Source organism: Marmota marmota, unplaced genomic scaffold (genome assembly GCF_001458135.2).
Source record: "Marmota marmota marmota unplaced genomic scaffold, marMar, whole genome shotgun sequence".
Classification (NCBI taxonomy): domain Eukaryota; kingdom Metazoa; phylum Chordata; class Mammalia; order Rodentia; family Sciuridae; genus Marmota; species Marmota marmota.
Window position 1 is genome coordinate 2291390 of NW_026000108.1, and position 24415 is coordinate 2315804.

At 42.3% G+C, this 24415-nt stretch overlaps 1 protein-coding gene across 22 annotated transcripts in view; it reads left to right on the plus strand.

The window, feature by feature from the left end:
- The window catches only part of Grk4 (G protein-coupled receptor kinase 4), an 84809-nt gene that overhangs the window by 18539 nt on the left and 41855 nt on the right, over positions 1-24415 (plus strand). For 11 of the 22 annotated variants that reach the window (XR_007340953.1, XR_007340952.1, XR_007340951.1 and 8 more), the window contains exons 4-8: positions 2888-2988; positions 4417-4509; positions 5441-5504; positions 10200-10340; positions 13230-13420. Coding sequence is in view for 19 of the 22 variants with exons in the window: in XM_048784057.1 (XP_048640014.1) it covers positions 2888-2988; positions 4417-4509; positions 5441-5504; positions 10200-10340; positions 13230-13420 (590 nt within the window). In the remaining 3 variants the exon portion in view is untranslated. Of the gene's footprint in view, positions 1-2602; positions 2640-2884; positions 2989-4416; positions 4510-5440; positions 5505-5546; positions 5587-7395; positions 7514-10199; positions 10341-13229; positions 13421-24415 lie in introns of those variants that run through there. The other 11 variants (XM_048784065.1, XM_048784066.1, XM_048784055.1 and 8 more) reach the window with 10 other exon arrangements.

Sequence of the window (24415 nt, forward strand, 5' to 3'; positions counted from 1 at the left end):
GATAAAGATCTAAATGTAAGAACTAAAAACTATACAGCTTTCTAATATTCAGGTATATTAAGGACTCTTACAACTCAACAATAAAAACACAACCCATTTCAATTAAAGCTCGAGAAGTCCTACTTGGCTGTGTGCAGCCTCAGACCAGTTGCACTGCATGGTAACTTGCTGTGCTATGCATTAGCTTACCTTATCTCTCTGTTCCTCGATTTGGGAGGCATGGCTGTTCCTTTTTTTGGGAATGAATATCTATTAATGTAAAGCGTTTCTAAGATCAAAAATAGTCTTTATTTGAAGTTAATCATTGAACAGTCTTTTTTAATTTGTTCTACTTAGTTGTATACAACAGATGAATGCATTTTAATTCATCATACACAAATGGAGCACAACATTTCAATTCTCTAGTTGTACATGGTGTAGAGTCACACCATTTGTGCATCATACATGTACCTAGGGTAATAATGTCCATCTCCTTTGCTGTCTTTCCTACCCTCATAAACCCTCCTCAGCCTCCCCTTTGCCCTATCCAAAGAACCTCCATTCTTCCCATGCCCTGCCCCCTATCATAGATCAGCATCCACTAATCAGAGAAAACATCCAGCCTTTAGGGTTTGGGGATTGGCTTACTTCGCTTAATATAATGTTCTCCAGCTCCATCCATTTACCTGCAAATGCCACCATATTATTCTCTTTTAATGCTGACTAATATTCCATTGTGTATATGTACCACAGTTTCTTTATTCATTCATCTACTGATGGACATCTAGGTTGGTTTTACAGTTTAGCTATTGTGAATTTAGCTGCTATAGACATTGGTGTGGCTATGTCACTATAGTATGCTGATTTTAAGTCCTTTGGGTATAGACTGAGGAGTGGGATAACTAGGTCAAATGATGGTTCCATTCCAAGTTTTCTGAGGAATTACCACACTGCTTTCCAGATTGGTTGCACCAATTTGCAGTCCCACCAGCAATGTATGAGTGTGCCTTTCTCCCCACACCCTCACCAACACTTATTATCACTTGTATTCTTGATAGCTGCCATTCTGACTGGGGTGAGATGATATCTTAGAGAGTAGTTTTGATTTGCATTTCTCTGATTACTAAAGATATTGAATACTTTTTCATATATTTATTGATTGCAGGTGTGTCTTCTTCTGAGCAGTGTCTGTTCAGTTCCTTAGCCTATTTATTGTTTGGGTTGTTTGGAGGGTATTAAGTCTTTTTTTTTTTTTTTTTTAGAGAGAGAGAGAGAGAATTTTAATATTTATTTTTTAATTTTCGGCGGACACAACATCTTTGTTTGTATGTGGTGCTGAGGATCGAACCCGGGCCGCACGCAAGCCAGGCGAGCACGCTACCGCTTGAGCCACATCCCCAGCCCGTGTCTTTTGAGTTCTTTATATATCCTGGAGATTAGTGCACCGTCTGGTATGTGTGTGGCAAAAACCTGCTCCCACACTGTAGGCTCTCTGTTTAGCTCAATGATGTTTGTTTTGCTGAGAAGAAGTTTTTTAGTTTGAATCCATCCCATTTATTAATTCTTGATTTTATTTCTTGTGCTTTAAGAGTCTTTTTAAGGAAGTTGGGGCCTAATCTGACGTGATGGAGATTTGAGCCTGTTTTTTCTTCTATTAGGTGCAGGTTCTCTAGTCTCTGGTCTTCTATTATGTGCAGGTTCTCTGGTAATAATGTTCAGGTCCTTGATCCACTTTGAGTTGAGTTTTGTGCATGGTGAGAGACAGGTTTAATTTCATTTCACTGCATTTGGATTTCCAGTTTCCGAGCACCATTTGTTGAAGAGGCTATCCTTTCTCCAGTATATGTTTTTGGTGCCTTTGTTTAGTATGAGATAACTGTATTTATGTGGATTTAAAATTTTATATTAAGGGACTGGGGTTGTAGCTCAGTGGTAGATCATTTGCCTTGCATGTGTGAGGCACTGGGTTCGAAACATAGCACCACATAAAAGTAAATAAAGATATCTATTATTTAAAGACTCTATATTAATGCTTAAAAAATAAAAAAGGACTGAGGATACAGCTCAGAGTGCCCCTGGGTTCAATTCTAGTACCACAAAAAACAAAAAGATATTAGTGATCCTTTCTGAGCCGGTGAGGTGCCATGCTCCTGTAGCTCTAGCTATTTGAGAGGCCAGGTAGGAGGATCGCTTGAGTCTCTAAACTTGAGGCCAGCTTGGGCAACATAGCAAAACCCTGATATCATCACCCCTCTGCTTGCTGTCTCTGTCATTTTGACTACCATGGTCATCTTACATATGAAATCATATAGTGTTAGTCTTTTCGTCACTTATTTGAGTGAGCAGGATTTTGTCAAGATTCATCATATTGTAGCATGTGTCAGAATGCTCTTTCTTTGTGTGGTCCTGGGCGTTGAGCCCAGGCCCTCATGCATACTCAGCAAGAGTTCTGCCACTGAGCTATAGCCCAACATTTGAAAGTCCTTCCTTTTTAAGGCTGCATGCATATGCCACATTTTATTCATCCATTTGTGGAAACCCGGATTGTTTCCACCTTGGGCTAACGTGAGTAATGCATATTCTTCTTCAAGGCTCTGTTTTCCATTCTGAATTTTTTTCTTAGGGGCTGGGGATTGAACCCAGGTTCTCACGCTGATGAGGTAAGTGCCTGCCACTGAGCCGCCGCACCCCCTAGCCCTCATTCTGGACATATCTGGAGTGCAGAGGAATGGCTCTGAAAAGGCAGGCAGCAGGCTGAACTCTGGAGAGCAGGACTGGGGTGGGGGATTTGTTATTTCATACACTTTATGTTTTCACTTTTTAATAGTAGGCTTGTAGGTTCTTCTTACAATTGGTCAGCTGTGAAATTACTAATTGTTATGTGTTTGGTTTGTGCTATATTGAGAAGAAAGAAGCCCTTTTACCAGAAATACCTCCAGATATTGTGAGGCACTGTAGATGGAGTCTGAAACAGAACCCCTCCAAAGATGTCTTTGAGGAATGCACTAGGTAAGAGGTTCATGCCCATCCCCAAGCATATTGTCTGTGGGTATACCCAGGACAGAGGACTGACGGGAGTCTTCTCTGCATGGACAAGTTCTTATAAGAGTATTTTCCAAATTAAAATGACCACTTTCCCTAGAAGGAATGACTATGGGGTGATGATGACATGTATGTGAGTGGTGCTGAAGAGGGTCATGTGGTGGAGACTGTGTGCTAGCAGCCCTGGGATAGCTCTGGACATCTCTGCGCTGCCTTGAAGAATGCCATCGCATTTTGTGTAAGCACACTTGATGGTATTCAGATGATGATGAAATAACATTTATCAGAGTGTGGGCACATTGCTAAGTGACTCATGACCACTTTTAAGATCTTTTCCTATGTATTTTTAATGCCCAAAGAGTTTTCAAAACCTTATCTTACATCGGTCTTACATTGATGTTGCAAGTGGGCACCAAAACTCAGGGAGTTGAATTTGCTCATTTATTCATTCAACAAATAATTTATTTTATTAAGGGCATCTATTACTAAGGTCTACTCTAAGTAAAAATTTTATTATTTCTATAACTAAATTGTAAATAAAATCTAAGAGGCATGACTAATCTCATAAAATTTCTTCAGGAAGGTTTGGGGATGTGGCCCAGTGGTAGAGCACTTGCTAAGCATGTATGAGGCCCTGGGTTCAGGCACCACAACCAACAACAAATAATAACAACGATAAGGAAGAAAGGAAAAAAGAAATGTGTAGCCTAAAGTAATTTATTGGGTATTTTATATTCAGTTTCAGATGTGTCACATATTAACATTTTCTACCAAATGACTATAATCATTCTGATATTTGCTTGCTTTAGTGTTGTGGCTCTTTTTTTGTTTTTTGTTTTTTTCAAGTCCTGGGGAATGAATCCAGAGGCACTTTACCACTGAGCTAAATCCTGAGCCCCTTTTTAAATTTCTTTTCTTTCAAGATGGGTCTGAGTTGCTCAGACTAGCCTCAAACTTGCCATCCTCCTGGCTCAGCCTCCCAAGTAGCTGGGCTTACAGGAGTATGCTCTGACTCTGGCCCACTTTAGTCTTATTTACAAAAGATTTGACTTTTGTAAATTGTGCATGAAACACATACATGCACACACCTTGAATGCATTTTAAACTCTTGTCTTACTAATAGTATATTTTTTTATTGTTATTATTTTTCCTATGTCCATATATGCAAGAAAAAAATGACTTAAGATGGGAGGGTAAAGTGATTTCATGTCTTTTAAATTCTTCCTATTTTCAGTGATAGCACTGGAATTCATTGTGAATTTCTGTAATAGCAATTGTATACTGAATTGTGTATAATGATGGACCGTTCCATATTCTGTGTTAGTGTACTGAGACATAGATGTTTTCATGTTTTTACACAACAAATGTATATAATTACATAAACTCTTTTTCTAGAGTTGTCCATAACTATTTGAGTAAAGATCCATTTGAAGAATATCAAGAAAGCCCTTATTTTTCCCAATTTCTGCAATGGAAGTGGCTAGAAAGGTATGTTTTAATTTAAAACTCAATAGAAACAAGTAGTTACTTCTAATAATGCGTACTGATTGAGGTCTACTTTTCTATCTGTCAAAACACTACTGTAAATTCTGAGTTATATATGGCATTTTTACACAGAAATTATTAACAGGTATAATATTACATAATTTCTTTTGAGTCAATGAACTCTAGTTTCACTTTTTAAAGTAGCAGTCCTGTTGGTACAGTGGTTAGAAAATAAAACATCCTAGACTTATAATAATATAATATGATGGTTGAAACTGCAATCTAGGCTCCTGCTCAGCCTCTTGCTAGCTGTGACCTCAGGCAAGTAACTTAACCATTGTGAGCTTCAGAACTTGCCCTGTTGGGCTATTGTTAGAATCATCTGGGAAATGCATGTGAAATGTTTAGCCCAGTTTGGGCACACAGAATTAGTGCCCTGACAGTGCTATTATGATCACTGTTATTGTTACTGAGATTATTGTTTTCCAGTTGCAGTTCACATGCTTCTTTTGGAACATTGGGTATAAATGTTTTTGAGGTTCTTTATTCAGAGGACAATGTGCTATGTTTATGCATTTTCCCTAGCAGCTCTCTGGCAGGTTCAGAGGTATGCCTGAGATAGTGCCATGAGTTTAAACATGAGTATTTCCTAGTGTGGGCTGCTTGCAGACCTGTCTTCAGTTAGAAAGGATGACTGGACTGCTCTGCATCTTGCATTAGTGTTTTCAACAAATCTGAATTACACTTGTCTCTATGAATGCAGTTCCCAAGAGGGAGCGCCTCGGTGCTGAAGCCCTGATGCCTTGGTTCTGGGCTTTCCTGGGGAGCACAGTTGGTCACCAAATATGGCTGGCCTGGGAGCTGCTAGGCTTCTGTGTTTTAAAATAACATCATGTATGATATAAGATCTGAAACCTTTTTTTTAATTGATTAGGCAACCAGTAACTAAGAAGACATTTAGACATTACAGAGTTCTAGGAAAAGGTGGATTTGGAGAGGTGAGTGATATGGGCCAGTTATGAGCAGTACGTTTGTTCTAGACAGGTGGTCAACCAGGTCATTGGAAGACAGGAGCTTCAGGTAAGGTGTCAACTTTACCACTATATTTATTTCCTTGCTGTGTATTTTGGGAGTTAGTTAACCAATCCTGAGAATGGAGATAAAAGTTTGAGCAAAAAAATACTTTGCTACAAGCTTTTAAGAAATCCCTCACCTTTTTGACTTCCTATTTTTAAAGGAAGCTGTTTTCCTGTGCTTAATTTTCAAGTTGAGGCAGTTTGTCCAAATTGAAAGATAATTATTTCTATAATGTGAATTTTTTATTATTCTATTTCTATAAATTAGGAGTAGCCCTAAAATTCAGATAATTCAGAGTACTTTTTTTTTTTTTTTTTTTTAAGAAGTGTGGTGTCACTCTGTTGTCTGCTGTCCACAAATTCATGGGCTCAATTGATCCTTCTGCCTCAGCCTCTCTAGTAGCTGGGACTCTAGGTACCAGCCACCTCACCTGGCCAGAGTACATCATTAAATACTTACTTAACTCATCTGTTTCAAAGGTGACATGTGCCAGTTATGAAAAGTACCATTGGTGACACTGTTGAATGTGAGCACTTTCAGTCAGGAGTAGGGAGAGCCATCAGGGAACTAACCCTGTGTGTTCAAGTCAGAAGTAGGTCACACTGTCCACATGTGATATAAACCATGCATGCTCCCAAATTTCAGAATAAGGCAAAAGCCACCAACACTGCCTTTAAATCAGTCAGGGAGCTGGCCCAAGAGTGAGGCACTACAGTGCGGTGTTGCATACTTGCATTTTGATACACAGTAAGAAACTGGCTGCACAGTCATCCCTTCCGGAGCAATCTGACAGTTCTGTGGAACTCGTGGAAGAGTGGCGTGGCCCTTTATGTAGGTGGTGTGTTGACAGTGTTCCCTGTTGGGATGCACCCTAGAACCTGAGATCCATTTCCTCTCTTCAGCTCATGCTGTTTTGCCTTTCATAATCTTCAACTACAGAGGCTCAGATTTTGTCAAAGAACAGAAGAAAAGAACTTTTAGGGACCTGGGTCTCTGTGAGTGTTTTTGCTTTTTGTTGGTACTAGGGATTGAACCCAGGGGCACTGTACCCCTGAATCACATTTCAGCCATTTTTATCTTGAGACAGCATTTCGCTAAGTTGCTGAGGCTGATATTGAACTTGTGATCCTCCTGCCTCAGCTTCCAAAGTCGCTGGGATTACAGGCATGTGCCACTGCACCCAGCTGGGTCTCTGTGTTTACAAAAGAGTGAAGTTCTGGGCTGGGGCTGGGGCTCAGTAGTGGAGCACTTGCCTGGCACACGTGAGGCACTGGGTTCTATCTTCAGCATCACATAAAAGTAAATAAATAAAATAAAGTTATTGTGTCCACCTACAACTAAAATAAATAATTATAGCCTCATCTAAGATTTTAAATGAACTAAAAAGGAGCATGTTAGCAAATTATAACCACTGGGAAAGACAGGATGTATTTATGATATTTTAGATTAGTTTTGAACACATTTCCTTGGGTTTCCAGACAAATGGTAGGATAGACAAATCAACCATGGTGACTCTTCGTAGACTTGTTCTGGATGAGTTGTGTTCTAAGTCGGGGTCGTGAGCAGTCTTTCTACTTTCATGCCTGTCAGGAGGGCCTTTCAGCCCTGGGTCCAGTAGTGCATTTATTTCCTTTTTCCAGATGTTAACACCTCTTCCAGAGAGTTTGAAAAAACAAAAATAATTTGTTTATCTTGTCAACAGTAATTCTCTTATGTTTGCTTTTATTTTTGTGGGGGGGGTGTACCAGGGATTGAACTCAGGAGCACTTGACTACTGAGCCACATCTCAGCCCTTTTTTGTATTTTATTTAGAGAGAGAATCTCATTGAGCACCTCACTTTTGCTGAGCCTGGTTTTGAACATGTGATCCTCCTGCCTCGGCCTCCTGAGCCATGGGATCCCAGGCCTGCGCTCTGCTGTCAGCTCTTGCGTGTGTTTTAAGTTCTTTCAATCAATCTGTGGGTCCTGAGGCAGGCACAGTGGAAAGGAATTGGGCCAACAGTTGGTTTGGGAGGTAGCATGGTGCAGGGGAAAGAGCACAGACTGCAGAGCTACATGGCCTGGGGTCAAGGTCCTGACCTATCACGGTCAGCTCTGTGGTCTTGCTCTCTGCCTTCACATCATCCTCTGAGGGGGAGTGACAGCTGAGTTGTTGAGAGGAGCAGAAGAGCACTGTGACTTTTGTCAACAGTGCCCGATGCTCTGATCTGCTTTCCCTTCCCTTCCTCTGATCTGGCAATTCCACCTGGAGAGATTTATCTAACATTACTTCTAAGGATATGCAGAGACTTACATGCCAAGACAATCGTAGGAAAATTGTTAAACGAAATTTGGAATAGTCTTATTCTTGGAGAATATTTAATGATGGGAAAATGGTAACACTGTTAGATATAAAAAGGGTGTTATTATTTATTCCATAACATGAGCCAGTTCTGTCCTAAAAGGCAGGGAAGTAGGGAGTGAAGTCCATATCCTTGGATATACATGTACAGAGATGAACCTGGAAGCCTGCACAGCAATGTTAGTGATATTTATCTTGGAGGTCAGGCAAGTTGCTAATATCACTGTCCTTATGACTTCAAGCGCTTTCCACAATGTCGGATAAAATTATATCATGTCTTATATTTGCTTTTGTGGTAATCTCTGCGGTGGGTACATGTGGTGTGAGTGTGTCTGTGTGGTACATGTGTGTCTGTGGTGTGCAGTGCTTGGGAGTCAAGAGGACATACAATGGCTATAGTATGTTGATAAGCAGAAGCTGATTTTGTTTTAAAATGTTCGTGATATAAAGTTAAGATAATTCATAAATATTACTTTAAGAACCAAATAAATAGAATAAAGGTATGAAAATCTGAATTCTGTGAAACACATTTCCTTATTGAACATTTTTTGTTTTTGTTCTTGAGATGGAGTCTTGCTATGTTGCCCAGGCTGGCCTTGAACTCCTGGGCTTGAGCAATCCTCCTACCTCAGCTTCACAAGTAGCTGGAATCACCTTGAATATTTTTTGGTAGTACTGGTGATTGAACCCAGAGCCCAGCACATGTTAGGCAAGTACTCCACCACTGAGCTACATCTCAGCCCTTTTTAATTTTTATTTTGATGGAGAGTTTCATTACATTGTCAAGGCTAACCTTGAACTTGTGATACTTCTGCCTCAGCCTCCCAGGTAGCTAGTTTACAGGTGTGCACTACCATGCCCAGCTCCAGCCTTGAACTTCTTTTTTTAATAAATAAATATTTATTTATGTATCTTTAGTTGTAGGTGGATACATTAGTTTGTTTTTATGTGCTTCATGCATGCTAGGTGAGCACTCTACCACTGAGCCACCACCCCTGCCCCCAGCCTTGAACTTCTTAACTTAAAAAAGTTAAGAATCTTCTTTTTTTTTTAAAAAAAAAAAAAAAAGAGATAGAGAAGAGAGAGAGAGAGAGAGAGAGAGAGAATTTTTTAATATTTATTTTTTTAGTTTTCGGCAGACACAACATCTTTGTTTGTATGTGGTGCTGAGGATCGAACCCGGGCCGCACGCATGCCAGGCGAGCGCACTACCGCTTGAGCCACATCGCCAGCCCAAGAATCTTCTTAATTTTGTATTTTAAAATATAAAAAGCAAAATAGATATATGGGGACATATTTAAACTAAACAGATTAACATGCCACACATGAACAAGTTCCATATAAAAACATGGCATTACATTCACTTGACTGGGCAGCCTCTCACCATGAGAAGCTAGGATAAGAGATGAAGAACCAATTTGAAAGCTCAGTGTATCTTAGGCTGTTGCAGGAAACAGACTGTTCAAGAAGCGGCAAGCAGCTGGAAGACAACTCAAACTTCATTCCAGAAGATCATCCAGAGATCAGACTCCAAATTCTAAGCATCCATCACCAGTTTTTCACAACATTTATAGGCTATCTAGTGTCATAAATTTTCTAGTCTAAATGTGGTTGTGCATGGGTTTCAAGTGGGAAGCAAGAGTGTGATAAAAAGAAGAACTGTTTGTACTAGGCCTCTCTAGCCTTGGGCCTGGAGCCTCCACTAGGGTTTACACTTCAAAGGCATTTGCACCTCAGAGGGAAGTAGTTAGATCTTAGGGAAAGTCATTTCCAGTTCAAAAGATAGGAGTGGAAGATGCCGATCAAGTTTCCTGAAGACTGGCTGACTAGAAAGGGGAGGGGAACTCTCCCTTTCCAGGGCACTAATTCTGATGACATTATTAAGATAATTTATTTTGCATCCAGGCAGAGGGTAGTTACCCATTACTAGGGCATGCTGGTATGCACTTATAATCCCTGCTACACAAGTGCAAGGCCAGCCTGGGCAAATAAGACCAGTCACAAGATAAAAACATCCAAGTCCTGGGGATGTGGCCCAGTGTAGTGTTTGCCTGGTGTGAGGGAGTCCCTGGTTCTGTCCCAATACTGCAAAAACAAAAGGAACCATGTGATATGTTCACAACTGAAATGCCCTTGGCTTCTCAGGTTTTGTTTCTGAACTTTACTAGAGAGGGTTATCACAGAATAAACAGGTTTTGTGTGTGTGTGTGTGTGCGCGCGCGTGTGCGCCCCAAGAATCACAGTTGTATATAAACCTTTTCTTTGTTTAAACTAGGTTTGTGCCTGTCAAGTACGAGCTACAGGAAAAATGTATGCCTGCAAAAAGCTAGAAAAAAAAAGAATAAAAAAGAGGAAAGGTGAAGCTATGGCTCTGAATGAAAAAAAAATCCTAGAAAAAGTGCACAGTCGATTTGTAGTAAGTACCTTCTTTAGGGAGCGATAGAGAACTGAGTTGCCACAAGAGGTCAGACACTCACTGCCAAGGCCAACGGAAGGAAGGGTATGCCACTGAACCTGGCTGCAAGCCCACCTGGTGGGCAGTCCACCTCTCTTATCCCCCTTTTTGCCCTGATCGGAGGAGCTCAAGGTTGCAATCTATTGACTGGCTAATCTTAATTAAAATGGCTGCAACTGGAGCTTATGTTCCAGTTAAGGCTAAATGCTACATTCTGAAAACGAGCCACCCGACTTACTGTTTCTCAACCCTGTACGATATATTGTAGGCTGTAAGCTCCTGTTGGAGCCCTGGATCATGCACTGTGCTTCTCAGTGGAGTTTATTTGGGGCTTGCTGTCCAGTGGAAGGGAGAGTTTGTCTTCCTTATGCAGATCTTGCGCAGAGCGGTGTTGATCCTGCTGCCAGCTGTGTCTTTCTTTCTGTTGCTGCCATCCATTCTACTCTCAGCCCCTCTTCACTTTTGTATAGAGGTTTACTGTCCCCTCAGTTACCTTGGCATTTTCTGGTGGCATGCCCTCTCCTTCCTTGGATGGCCTCCAGCTAGCTGCTCTGGTCCACGTAGGGCATAATGATGTGAATGTGCTGAAAATACTCTTTAGCCCTTCTCCCATCTGGGCCTTCTCTGTGGCTCAGTCTCTCTTCCATCTCTTTGCCTTTTATGATTCCTTGTGTGTTTATCACTAGACCCTCACTAGTGTACCCCAGTCACACCAAGCCCAGAGTTCCACTTTCATGGTTGCAGGTACGGCTTGATCAGGGCAGGCTGGAATCAGGTGCCTCCAGGCCCCAGCTGTGCTGTCATTGTGTGGTGCAGCGTCCTGTCCAAGCCGAGTTTCCTCCACCTGCTGACACATTCCTGCAGTCTCTACTGCAGTACACAGGCTAGTGAAAAGGGAGAGTTTGAAAAATAATTTCTAAAATGACTTAGAATATTGAGTTATTTCCTCAAAGTCATTTGTTTCTTAGCACTGGAGTCAGCTGATTTACAATGAGGGACAAATTCCTTCACAGCCCACATCTGAATTTAGTGCACATGTGCGTTGGTATGTGTAGTGTGTCAGTTTCATATGCAATTACATGAAAATCTTTAATAAAATGGGCTTATCCTTGAATCGCTTTAAACATGTGTAACTGAAACCAGAGACTAGATTCCCCACTTTGCCAATTTCCTTCTGGGTTCTTTTTTTTTTTTTTTTTTTTTTTCAGTTGTAGTCGGACACAACACCTTTATTTCACTTATTTATTTTTATGTGGTGCTGAGGGTAGAACCCAGGGTCCCGCACATGTGAGGCGAGCGCTCTACGGCTGAGCCACAACCCCAGCCCTCCTTCTGGGTTCTTGTCTCGAAAAAGTATCAAGGCTATTGGCTGTATCCTTTAGCCTGGGTTTTAATTCTTCCTCTAAGTCCCACTGGGGTTCACTCCTACTATTTTCCCCTGCCTTTCTAGAACAAAGGAGTTGGTCGGAGTGTTCCCGCAGGTGAGCTTCATACAGAGAAGGGTCCCAGGAGTTCCCAGAGGAGAGGGGGAGCTCAATTTGGGACCATTGTGCTTCTTGTTGGAAAAAAGTTTCAGCACGAGCCAAAGTCATAGACAGGTTTATTTAGTAAGGTAGACACACATTCAAGGGAGAACGTGGGCTGTCTGGAGAGTGAGAAGCAACCTGACTTGGACTTGGGGGTCCAGTACTTACAGAGGCTGTCTCAGGGGCCACACTGGAAGTGGATCCAGGGTAGAGCTGCACAATTTTGTGCCAGTTTTACCTATGTCTGAGTATTTTCCTCATTTTATAAGGAGAACTGTGCTTTCTACATCTCAATGGCTTGTGGATGTTTCCTTTAAGATTCAGTTTTCTCTTTCTTTATCCTAAATCCTTGGTGCCCATTAATATTTTTAAGGGTTAGCCTCCTGGCATAGTCTCTTTCTTTGTATAAGACCTTAATTGGGGCCCATTGCCTGACCATTTCTAATTGGATTCTTAACCATACAGTCTTATAGGCTTTACGGTTAGAAGGGATTATCCTTATCTCCCTGAGTTTTGGGATCTGATTTCTGAAAAGAAGTCTCCCCCTTCAGAGTAACTTGGGTTCCTCTTATCAACATTATTTCTGGTCTGCATTTCTCCTGCAGATAACAGGTAATTTGCTGAGGGATGTGACAAACCTGTCCACTTAAGCCTGGCAGAGCTGTAGATGAATTGCTTCTTTGAAAAGAAAGCATGTGGGCATCAACACAGTGGGTGCATCTTATAGAATTATTCCCTTAACCATGTGTTCTGTTCCCTCTGCTCATGTCTGCCTCCTATCATAACTCCCTTGAAACATAGAAATCCCAAATCTAGTTTTATGAAGGGGACATAGTAATAGTCACAGTTTATTCCACTTAACAATTTAGTTTCTGTAGTGTTGGGCCTTCCCAAGGAACTTAGAAATATTTTCCACCAGCCTTACACAGATTACAAAGATCAGCAACACAGAATGTGGGAAGGGTGGGAGCTGTGGGATCGCTCTTGCATGGAGGGTCACTTGCATGCTGAATGCAGCACTGCAGACATTCCCATGCTGGTGCTGAGGCCAGGAGAGCCCAGCACACAATACAGGTGTCTTTAAAGCTTTGCCATTTCCTTATTCACACCTAGAAAGTTCTCTCCTCTCAACGCAGAGCTGCTGCAGTAAGACCTCTGAGAGGCACATTATGTAGGGGACCCATTTCTCTAAAGCATGTAGTAGCTTGGTGTTCTAGTTACAAATCCAGCATGGATAATTGGAATACTGTTCGCAATTAGACCAAGTCACCAATGAATCAGGAGACTTTTTGTGTTTTATTTTTTTATGATGCTGTGTCTTTAGGTTGGTTTAGCCTACACTTACGAAACCAGAGATACCTTGTGTTTGGTGCTAACCATCATGAATGGAGGGGATCTGAAATTCCACATTTACAACCTGGGAAGTCCTGGCTTTGATGAGCAAAGAGCTGTTTTCTATGCTGCAGAGGTGTGCTGTGGCTTGGAAGATTTACAGAAGGAAAGAATTGTGTACAGGTAAGAGTGGTGCAATATAATGGGGCTTGCGACCTTTCAAGCTATTCCCTGCAGGCCTTGGGCTTCACACTGGCTGCTATGGGCTGGACAAGGTGCAGCTGGGAGTCCCTGGACAGCAGTTCTCAGGGGTGGTCCCTCACACTGTGGGAAATGTGGGCAGTCAGAGACATGTTTGCTTTTCTTTTTAGTTTCTCGTCAATCTCATTGTGTCTTTCTGAAGCAGAAGTTTGCTTTTTACTAAATTGATCTGATAATGGTAGTGGTGCTCCTATAAGCATGAGAAAATTCATCCCAACTGGGATGTTTTGACAGTGCTGATAATGTCACAGGGCTGGAGGCCCCAATTCTTGTGATCAAGTCAAAGGTTTTAGCCACATCACTCAGAGTAATAGCCATGAGTTTATTTAGGGGACAGGAGAAGGGAAAGGGAACATTCTCAAGGGAGAGAGTGAGTCCTTTCAGAAAGAACAGGAGCCACGTGCTTCTCCTGCACTCCAGAGAACTTTCCAGAGTCCCACTCAGGTCTACCTCTTAACTTTTTCCTGACAATAAGGATGACATTAGACTCAAGTGCCTGCTGCCATGGCAACTCTAGGTCCCTTTGGCCCGTGCTGGTCGGTTCTAATTGGATTCTTTTTTTATTATTTTCTATATTTTTAGTTGTAGCTGGACACAATATATTTATTTATTTATTTTTTATTTATTATTACCTTTTTTAGTTGTAGATGAACACAATACCTTTGTTTAATTTATTTATTTTTATGTGGTGCTGAGGATTGAACTCACACATACCAGGCAAACACTTCACTGAGCTACAACCCCAGCCCCATATTTTTAATTAATTTATTTTATTTATTTATTTTATTTATTTATTCTAATTTGTTATACATGACAGCAGAATGCATTTCAATTCACTGTATACATATAGAGCACAGTTTTTCTTTTCTCTGGTTGTACCCAAAGTAGAGTCATACCATTCATGTCTTTATACATGTACCTAGGAGTAAGGATGTCCATCTCATTCCACCATCTTTCCTACTCCCATGGCCCCTCCCTTCCCTTCCTCCCCTTTGCCCCATCCAGAGTTCCTCCATTCCTCCCATGCTTCCCACCCTCATCCCCATTATGGATCAGCATTCACATATCAGAGAAAACATTTGGCCTTTGTTTTTTGGGGATTGGCTTATTGTATTTAGCATGATATTCTCCAACTCCATCCGTTTACCTGCAAATGCCATGATTTTATTCTCTTTTAATGCTGAGTAATATTCCACTGTGTATATATACCAAGTTTCTTTATCCATTCATCTATTGAAGGGCATCTAGGTTGGTTCCACAATTTAGCTATTGTGACTTGTGCTGCTATAAACATTGATGTGGCTGTGTCCCTGTAGTATGCTGTTTTTAAGTCCTTTGGGTATAGACTGAGGAGTGGAATAGCTGGGTCAAATGGTGGTCCCACTCCAACAAGTTTTCCAAGGAATCTCCATACTGCATTCCAGATTGGCTGCACCAGTTTGCAGTCTCACCAGCAATGTATGAGTGTGCCTTTTCCCCCACATCCTCGCCAACACTTATTGTTGTTTGTATTCTTTTTTAAAATATTTTTTTAGTTGTAGATGGACACAATATCTTTATTTATTTCCTTTTTAAATGTGGTACTGAGGATCGAGAACCCAGGGCCTCACACGTGAGAGGCAGGCACTGTACCACTGGGCTACAGCCCCAGCCCCTGTTTGTATTTTTTTTCTTTAATTTTTGTTTTTTTGGTAATTATACGTGGTCAGAAAGCCTTTATTTTATTTGTTTATTTTAGCGCAGCAGAGGATAGAACCCAGTGCCTCACATGTGCTAGGCAAGCACTCTTGCCACTCAGCTACAGCCCCAGCCCATTTGTATTCTTAATAGCTGCCATTCTGCCTGGAGTGAGGTGAAATCTTAGAGTAGTTTTGATTTGCATTTCTCTGATTGCTAGAGATGATGAACATTTTTCATATATTTGCTGATTGATTGTATATCATCTTCTGAGAAGTGTTTTTTCAGTTCCTTTCCCCATTTATTGATTGGGTTATTATTATTATTTTTTTGGTGTTAAGTTTTTTGAGTTATTTATATATCCTAGAGATTAGTGCTCTATCTGATGTGTCAGGGGTAAAAATTTGCTCCCATTCTATAGGCTCTCAGATTGTTTCTTTTGCTGAGAAGAAGCTTTTTAGTTTGAATCTATCCCACTTATTGATTCTTGATTTTATTTCTTGCGCTATACGAGTCTTGTTAAGGAAGTTGGGGCCTAATCTGACATGGTGAAGATTTGGACCTATTTTTTCTTCTATTAGGTGCAGGTTCTCTGGTCTAATTCCTAGGTCCTTGATCCACTTTGAGTTGCATTTTGTGCATGGTGAGAGATAGGGGCTTGATTTTATTTTGCTGCATATGGATTTCCAGTTTTCCAAGCACTATTTATTGAAGAACCTATCTTTTCTTCAGTATATGGTTTTGGTGCCTTTGTCTAGTATGAGATAACTGTATTTATGTGGGTTTGTCTCTCTGTCCTCTCCTCTGTACCATTGGTCTAAAGTCTATTTTGTTTCCCAATACTATGCTGGTTTTGTTAATATTGCTCTGTAGTATAGTTTAAGGTCTGGTTTTAGTGATGCCAGGTGCTTTACTCTTCTTGCTAAGGATTGCTTTGGATATTCTGGGTCCATTTTATTTATTTTTATGTGGTACTGAGGATCGAACCTAGTGCCTCACATGTGCCAGGTGAGCACTCTACCACTGAGCCATACCCCAGCTGTCTAATTGGATTCTTAACCATACGTTGTTAGAGATTTTTTTTTTTTAATTTTTTATTATTGGTTGTTCAAAACATTACAAATTTCTTGACATATCATATCGTTGTTAGAGATTTTATGGTTAGAAAGAATATTTTTTTTAATTTCTTCTTTACTATTTTTTAAAATTATTTTTATTTTTAGTTGTAGATGGACACAACACCTTTATTTTATTTATTTATTTTTATGTGGTGCTAAGAATCAAACCCAGTGTCTTACATATGCTAGGCAAGCGCTGTATCACTGAGCCACAATCCCAGCCCAGGAGGAATTCTTATCTCCTAGAATTCTGGGATCTGATTTCTGAAAAGGGTCACAAAATTCCCCTCTTAAGGGTAACCTGGGTTCCTTTTAATGGACATTATTTCAATTTGAATTATTTTAGTGTCATCAATATGTTTAGTATTAGGAAAACACCTCCATCTCTCCCTGAAAAGCTGGGTACCTAAACTTTGAGTCCCCATATGGTCACTCTTCATGAGTTCCTTCATTTCTCTGTGGGTTTATCTACCCAGTACTTGGAAATCATTCCCTAGTAAGAATTTCTAACCTTGCCCTTTTTCCTAAATCCCAGAGAGTTTTGGGGTGTATCTCTTGCCCTCATTCTCCCTACTAGTTGGTCACCAGCTCACTCGTGAATACCTCACACATTCTATTTTGCAGGGTGCCTGGCTCGGTTGATGTCTTCTTTAGGTCAAGTGGCTTAGCTGAGAGTTGAACTGGTGTCCCTGATGCCAGTCTTGTCCTAGTACCTGCTCAAGAGACCCTGATAAGGCCTTTCCGAATGCAACCTGGTCCTGTTGCATTGTCCTCTGGTGTGGGACCTTGAGCATCTCCCTTGTCACCTGGTAAGCCAGGCTTTCATGACCCTTTATGACGAGGTTTCCCACATACTTTGTCAGCCCCAAGTCCTGCTGCCCCATGGGTCCCCTCCAGCCTGTCATTGTGAGCACGTTAGTAGTTCCCAGAACTTTTTGGTTTCCTCACGTCTCCTTGCTCTGGCAGTGCTGTCCCTCTAGGAACGCCTTCTTCACTGTAGGAGCCCTGCTTGCTCTTCCCAAGTTAGCCTAATGACTTCACTCCTTCCTGGCTGCACACGTGCCCGCCACTCCATAGTAGTCTGGACAGTGTCCACTCTACAGCTGGTCAGACCAGCCCAAGCGCTTCTTAGAACCCTGATCTTGTTCACCCTATTCCGATGGCGCTTTGGCTCTTCTTCTTTACCCCCTAACTCCTGTAGCCAAGTTAAATATTTTCCAGGTGTGAGACACCAGTGTGGCAATGGAGCTGATGCAACCTCATCTTGGGTCATTGCTGCCCTGGCCATGATTCCTCTTGAGACAGAGGTGGTAGTGTCTAAATTGAGGTTGCCTTGTTGCCCTTACTTAGAAGTAGAGTCTGCTCTCTGGATGGGGCACACACCTGTAATCCCAGTGGCCCAGAAGGCTGAGGCAGGAGGATTGCAAGTTTGAGCCTAGGAAACTTAGTAAAATCCTGTCTCAAAATAAAAATAAAAGGGACCAGGTTGTAGCTTAGTGATAGATTGCTTACTCGCCATTTATGAGGCCCTGGGTTCCATCTCCTCTCTGTGAAAAACCTAAATAAGAAGCAGATTCTGTTGGCATCAATGCAGGGGTAGCCCAGAGGACATTTGGTTCCTGCATTACTCATGGAGGTGCCTACAGTTAGGACTCCTGTACTTTCCTGCAGTCTTAAAATGAATTCAGATCGACTAGAAGATGTTCATTCTCTTCATCCTCTAACCTCTGGCTGAACAGCTGGAGGTGTGGTTCGCAGCACTCCACGGGGGCTGGACCTGTTGCCTTCCTTCTACAGAACTGGCCTGCATTGAGTACTGTCCATTGTTTGGTGACTGATTGACCAGTGGCTGTCAGCTCCTAGTGGTGCCCTCCTTTTTGTTGAGAGACTGTTAGCTCCACCTACATGCCTCGAGGGAGAGGTTTTTTTGTCGTCTTTTCCTGTTTTCAGACATTGCCACCTAACCATTTTTTTATATCAAACCAGGTAACAGAGATGAACTTCCTTTTTGTGTGATTTTAGGTCTAATTTTTCAGCAGTCTGAGGTCAGAAAAAAGGAGGAACTTCTGAAGAGGCACCATGTGGTAGGACTTTGAGTAGTCCTTGCAGTCAGAATCAGGAATCTGGAGCCTGCCTCACGCTCCCCATTCCTGGAGGGGAGACTGCCTGGGCTGGGGGGGTTCCCAGGGAGGTATCTTAAAGTGCAGTCCCTAAGAGAATCTCAGGGCTGGGGTCGCCGCACACTTCAGGAGTCTGCCAGGGGAGCCCCTCTCTTTGGGGACAATTACATGGAATAGGCTCCTGAGAGTCTCCCAAGAAGTCCTGCTTTAAATGAGGCCCAGCAGCAGCAGAAGGGTTGCCCTTCCAAGAGAGGGTACTCTTGTGAGTGTCCTGGAGACAGCAGGTGGAGCAGCCCAGCCATCCAGCTGTTTAGAAGAGGTCACAAGGAAGAAGCAAGCACCGCTTTGGCTGGCTCTGCCCTAGGCTGTGCCGTTTTGTGTCTGTTGTTTGGAGAGAGTGTTAGGAAGTGAGTAAAAGCCATGATGTCACAGGGCCTTTTACTGCAAATATCATCATCCTGGGTGCTTCCTCTGCTCTCCACAGTCCTCGTGTATTTGTTAGACAGAAGACTGAAACAGCGAGTCCCTGAAGGTTGCCGGGCTCAGCGTGGCCCAGGAACACTGGCTGGAGGCTGCTGGGACACTTGCCTGGGACAAGCGGGGACAGAGGGAAGAGCGGGCTCCCACCTGACAGGCCTGCAGTGTCAGTGCATAGGTTGCACACTTCTCAGGCCGGTGTGGTTTGTGTCCTGTCCTAGGTCTAAAGTATTTGATGAGGAAAGAAAACAAGCAAATGAAATAAAGTGAAGAGTTCTAAGGGAAGACCTGTGACATACTTTTCAGTGCCAAACCAGCTCTCAATTTAAAAGTCAACCTTTCATTTACAACGAATACCCAGTTATGAAGCAAATGTGTGTGTGTGTGTATGTGTGTGTGCGCACGCACGTGTGTCTAATGAAGAACTTCACTTTCCCCCTCTTTCCTGACATTCCTATTGCCTGCTTATTATGCCACAGTCTAAAAGGACAAGCTTTCTGCAGGGAAGTCCTAGGCTGTTAGTAACTGGATGGAGAACAGCAGCCTTCTGCGTGCTCTCCAGCCTTTCCGGGAGGGTGAGTTTTAATAGTGTAGTGTCTTTTAAAAGTTGTAAGAATTATTTTATGAGTGTGCACAATATGAATGCGTGTGGATATGGTAAAAGATGGAAAATTTTAAAAGTCGACCTTTTTTATTATTATTTTTTTAGTTGTAGTTGGACACAATACCTTTATTTTATTTATTTATTTTTATGTGGTGCTGAGGATTGAACCCAGCGCCTTGCATGTTTAGGTGAGTGCTCTACCGCTGAGCCACATCCCCAGCCAAGAGTTGACTTTTTGAAATGTTTTCAACTTCCTTGTGTGTTCTAGCAGTTACAGAAACAAGGAAAACACAAAGAAGGTGATATGTGGGTGAAGGCCCTGAGAAGTCTGTGTTGGTTTCCAGGGCCTGTGTCTGTGGCATCCAGAGCTTCACCTCCACCCTAGTTCAGTAACTGCATGTTGTCCTCAGTCATACCTTACCCTTCAAGAAGTGGGATGTAGCCAGTTGCAGTGGTGCACACCTGTAACCCCAGCAACTCTGACTGAGGCAGGAGAATCACAAGTTCAAAGCCAGCCTCAGCAGTTTAGCAAGGCTCTAAGCAACTTAGTGAGACTCTGTCTCAAAATAAAACATAATAAGGGATGGAAATGGGGCTGGGATTGTGGCTCAGTGGTAAAGTGCTTGCCTAGTTTGGGTAAGGCACCACATTAAAATCAATCAATCAATAAATGAACAATTTTTTTTAAAGGCCGGTAACATGGCTCAGTGGTTAAGTGCCCCTGGGTTCAATCCCTAATGCAAAAAAAAAAAGGTGGATGTCACACAATCTTGTTATCCCTTAGCATCTCTTTTTCCCAATAGGCATAAGCAGGATATGTCTAAGAGGTCAGGGCACTTGCTTAGGGTGTTGCAGGTAGGAAGAGTTGTTGGATTGGGATAGAGGTTTCCCCAACTCTAAAAGCTAGATAGTCATTTTTCTACACCTTACTGCTTCTGAAGAGTAAAGCCTGTGTCACCAGGTGTGGTGGTGTATGCGTGTAGCACAGTACTTGGGAAGCTGAGACAAATGGATCACTTGAGCTGGGGAGTTTGAGGCCAGGCTGGGCAGCATAGTATGGACCCATCTCAAAAGAGCAAGAGAGGAACGAGGCCCGTCGTAATAATAAGGAACATCTTTTGTGTTTGTGCCCTGTCCCATACTGTGTGGAATGCTGGGCGTGAAACATGGCTCTAGGTGTTCTCATTAGCCCTCCTTGCCATTCTCAGGAGGAGATGTTGCTTAGCATCCCCATATTTTAAAAATATTTTCTTAGTTGTCAGTGGACTTTATTTGTATGTGGTGCTGAGAATCGAACCCAGTGCCTCACACATGCTAAGCAAGTGCTCTACCACTGAGCACCAATACCAGCACCAGCATCCCCATATTATAGATAAAGAAAATGAGGCTCAGAGGCAAGTCCACCTGTCACACCACCAGGAGTGAATGTCAGGGTAGGTCCCAACCTAGGCTTTTAGAGTCTGGACGACATACTGCCTCAGGTGGGAATTTAAACTTTACAGAATGACATTCATAGGTTTTAGAAGAAGGATACGCCATGAAATTTCTTAAAAAAAAACATGCAGTGAGACCAATGTATGTGATACAAAATAATTTGACTGACTTTCGGAAATAATAGTACTAGGGATTGAACCCAGGGGCACTTGACCCCTGAGCCACATCCAAAGCCCTTTTTTATATTTTATTTAGAGCCATGGTCTTTCTGAGTTGCTAAGTGCCTTGCTAAGTTGCTGAGGATGGCTTTGAATGCACAATCCTGCTGCCTCAGCCTCCTGAGTTTCCGGGATTACAGGCATGCATTCACTGCACCCAGCTCTAAAAAATCTTAAATCCTAGCTGGTTTAATATTGTAGGCTAGGGAATGCTAAGAATGTACATAGAAATTAAAATCTTGGACCAACAGTTAGTTATTTATTCTCTCTAGGCCTCTTTTTTCTTAGGTAGTTATTTTAATCATTAAGTCAGTTATTTTCCTTTATCTTTATGGAAAATAGAAGTTCTAAACCAAGACTTATATTAAGATGTATCTCTGTAGCGTCAACTTTATTGAAGTTCTCTTTTGCAAATGAATCCATGAACTTAAATGATTGTGTAATCCAGATAGTGGGTTTATTAAATTCTGAAATATATTTCATTTGTTCTAAAGGTTTTTTTTTTTTTTTTTTTTTTTTTGGTACTAGGGATTGAACTCAGGGGCACTCAACCACTGAGCCACATCCCCAGCCCTTTTTTGTATTTTATTTAGAGACAGGGTCTCGCTGAGTTGCATAGTGCCTCGCTTTTTGCTGAGCCTGGCTTTGAACTCATGATCCTCCTGCCTCAGCTTCCAAGCTGCTGGGATTACAGGAGTGCACCACCGCCCCAGGCTCTAAAGGTATCTTTTAATGATCTTTTAATATTCAGACCAGGAAATTTTTTGACACTAAACTTAAAACTCAAAGCATCTTTCATTAATTCTAAGTGATACAGACCCTTAACCCTTTATACTACTCACAAAAGTGAAAAATGGTTGACAACTACTTTTTTTTTTTTTTTTAATAACAGTACTAGAGGTTGAACCCATGGGTGCTGTACCACTGAGTTATATCCCGCCCCCTTTTTGTAGTGCTGGGGATTAGAACCCAGGGCCTTATGTATGCAAGGCAAGCACTCTAGGGACTTAGCCATATCCCCAGCTCCATGTCCCCCAGCCCTTTTTAATTTTTATTTTGAGACAGTTTCTATTTTGAGACAGTTTCTTGCTAGATTGCCTAGGCTGGCTGCAAACTTGTGATCCTCTTAATTTAGCCTCAAGAGTTGCTGGAATTATAGGAGCGTGGCTGACAGGCAGTTTTGAAGACTCAAAAAATAACTTGTTCTGAGAGAGTAACATGCAGTGAGACCAATATTTGTGATACAAAATAATTTGACTTTCGGGAAGGATTTTTGGAGTTTTTAAGACACAGCATTATGTAAAACTTAAGCTTCCCACCTTTCACCCTCTGGGGAGGCAAGACTCAGTCTGTGGCCTCAGGAGTAGTGGTGGCTCTTTGTGTCTTGTGGTCCCAGTTTCTGCATGTCTCCAGCTTGTTCCTGCAAGCTGTTGAGGTCATGGACTCCCTGGGACCTGAACGCACCTGCCATCAGCTTCTCCTGTGAGGTGGAGCTGGCTGGTGCACAGAGGCTGACAACATTTGTTGATGCAGATAACTGAAGCAGAGATGAAGCTTTTAAACTTCTCTAGTAAATGGCCTTTAGTGCGTTTCTATGTATCACTATACTCAGAGGAATCCATCCACCCTGGAGTGATAACTACTGGAGATGGTTGTGGGAGACCAACCTTGCATATAACTGAGTCACACTCCCCTGCTGGGTGCTGAGGCGCTCAGCCACAGAAATGTGGCAGAGCTTTCCCCACCCTTCTTGGGTGGGAGGGTGTGTCTTGCTACAGCCCCTGGGTGAAGCTATGCTCACCTGTTCCTTTGTAATATCCACCCCTTGCCCTGTTTAGGATAGAATCTTCCATGGAAGTGCCTTGCGTGTGTCCCCTTCTCCTACTGTGTCCTTGGGTGTGGCCTACCCAGGTGTCAGTCAGTCTGCTGACAGTGGACATCATGAAGATACTCAGCCCTCTGAAACCTGACCCTTTGTCTCATTTGAATAGTTTCTCCTCAATAAAAGGGGTCAGCGCGTGCTCTCGCTCTCTCTTCCTGCGGACCCTTAAGGTCAGAGGAGCTGTCACAGCGACCCCAAAGAGAAAGGTATTTGTGTCTCTTGTGTGGTTATTTCATGCAGCCCAGTTAGCCCAGTTCAACCCCTGAGCCTTTTAGTTGCGAGAACAGAAACCTGCCAATTGCCGTCCAACATGGGGGCCAAAGGTCTGAGTCTTTAAGCCACCAGGACAAAAACAACAAATGCTGGGCTCGTAAGGAGTTACATTACAAAGGAACAGGTGAGGGTAGCTTCACCTTGGGGCTGTAGGAAGACACACCCAGGCACCGGCCTTGCACCCAAGAAAGGTGGGGAAGCTCTGCCAAGTTTCTGTGACTGAGCGCCTCAGCACCCAGCCAGGGAGTGTGACTCAGTCACGTGCAAGGTTGGTCTCCCACAGATGGTCCAAATGTCTACGAGTTACTTTGATCTGCAGAAGACTAACATCTCAGAGCACTTCTGTGCTCTCATCTTCCCAGCAATCTTGTGAAGGAAGGGTCACATCCTTTCACTGAGAAGAGAGGCACCCCAGGGTTGAGTGCTCTGTCTTTCTCTGTAAGAAGAAAAATCTGAACTCTTTGCTGGCAGTTTCATCAGAATGGTTTGAGGTAGTTTTTTGTTGTTGTTTTTTAGTTTTTGTTTTGTTTTGTTTGGAAATTTGTCTCTTGTTAAATAAGGTTCATGAGATTTTTGTCCATTTGGAATGCTTTCATTGAAAATAATTTTTTTATTATTTTTATTTTTATCATGTGGTGTTGAGGGTCGAACCCAGTGCCTCATGCATGCTAGGCAAGTGCTCTACCACTGAGCCACAGTCCCATCCCAGCCCCTATCATTGAAAATAATTAGGAGAAAATGTTTTTAGAAATTCCACTGAGGAAACAGATGGTTAACTGTGCATTGGATTTCTTTTCCTTGTAATTGAATTATGGATTGTCAAGCAGATGACCTCTTTCCCAGGCAAGAGGGCAGGAGTTTGGTGTGCAGGAGAGTAAGGGCAGGCAGGGCCAATTTGGACCTATCAGTTTTTCAGTAGTGAGTTGATCATGCAGGTCATTGGGCGTACAGATGGGTGTGTCACATAGGTTTATCTGTAGCTGAAAGGGTTATTCATTAATTGAAGAAGTAGATGAGTCTCACATATCTACCAGGTCCTAAGCTGTCTGCTAGGATACACTCTCCTTGCCCTCAGGAGGCTCATAATCTAATGGTGGTGAAGGGCCATCAAAAC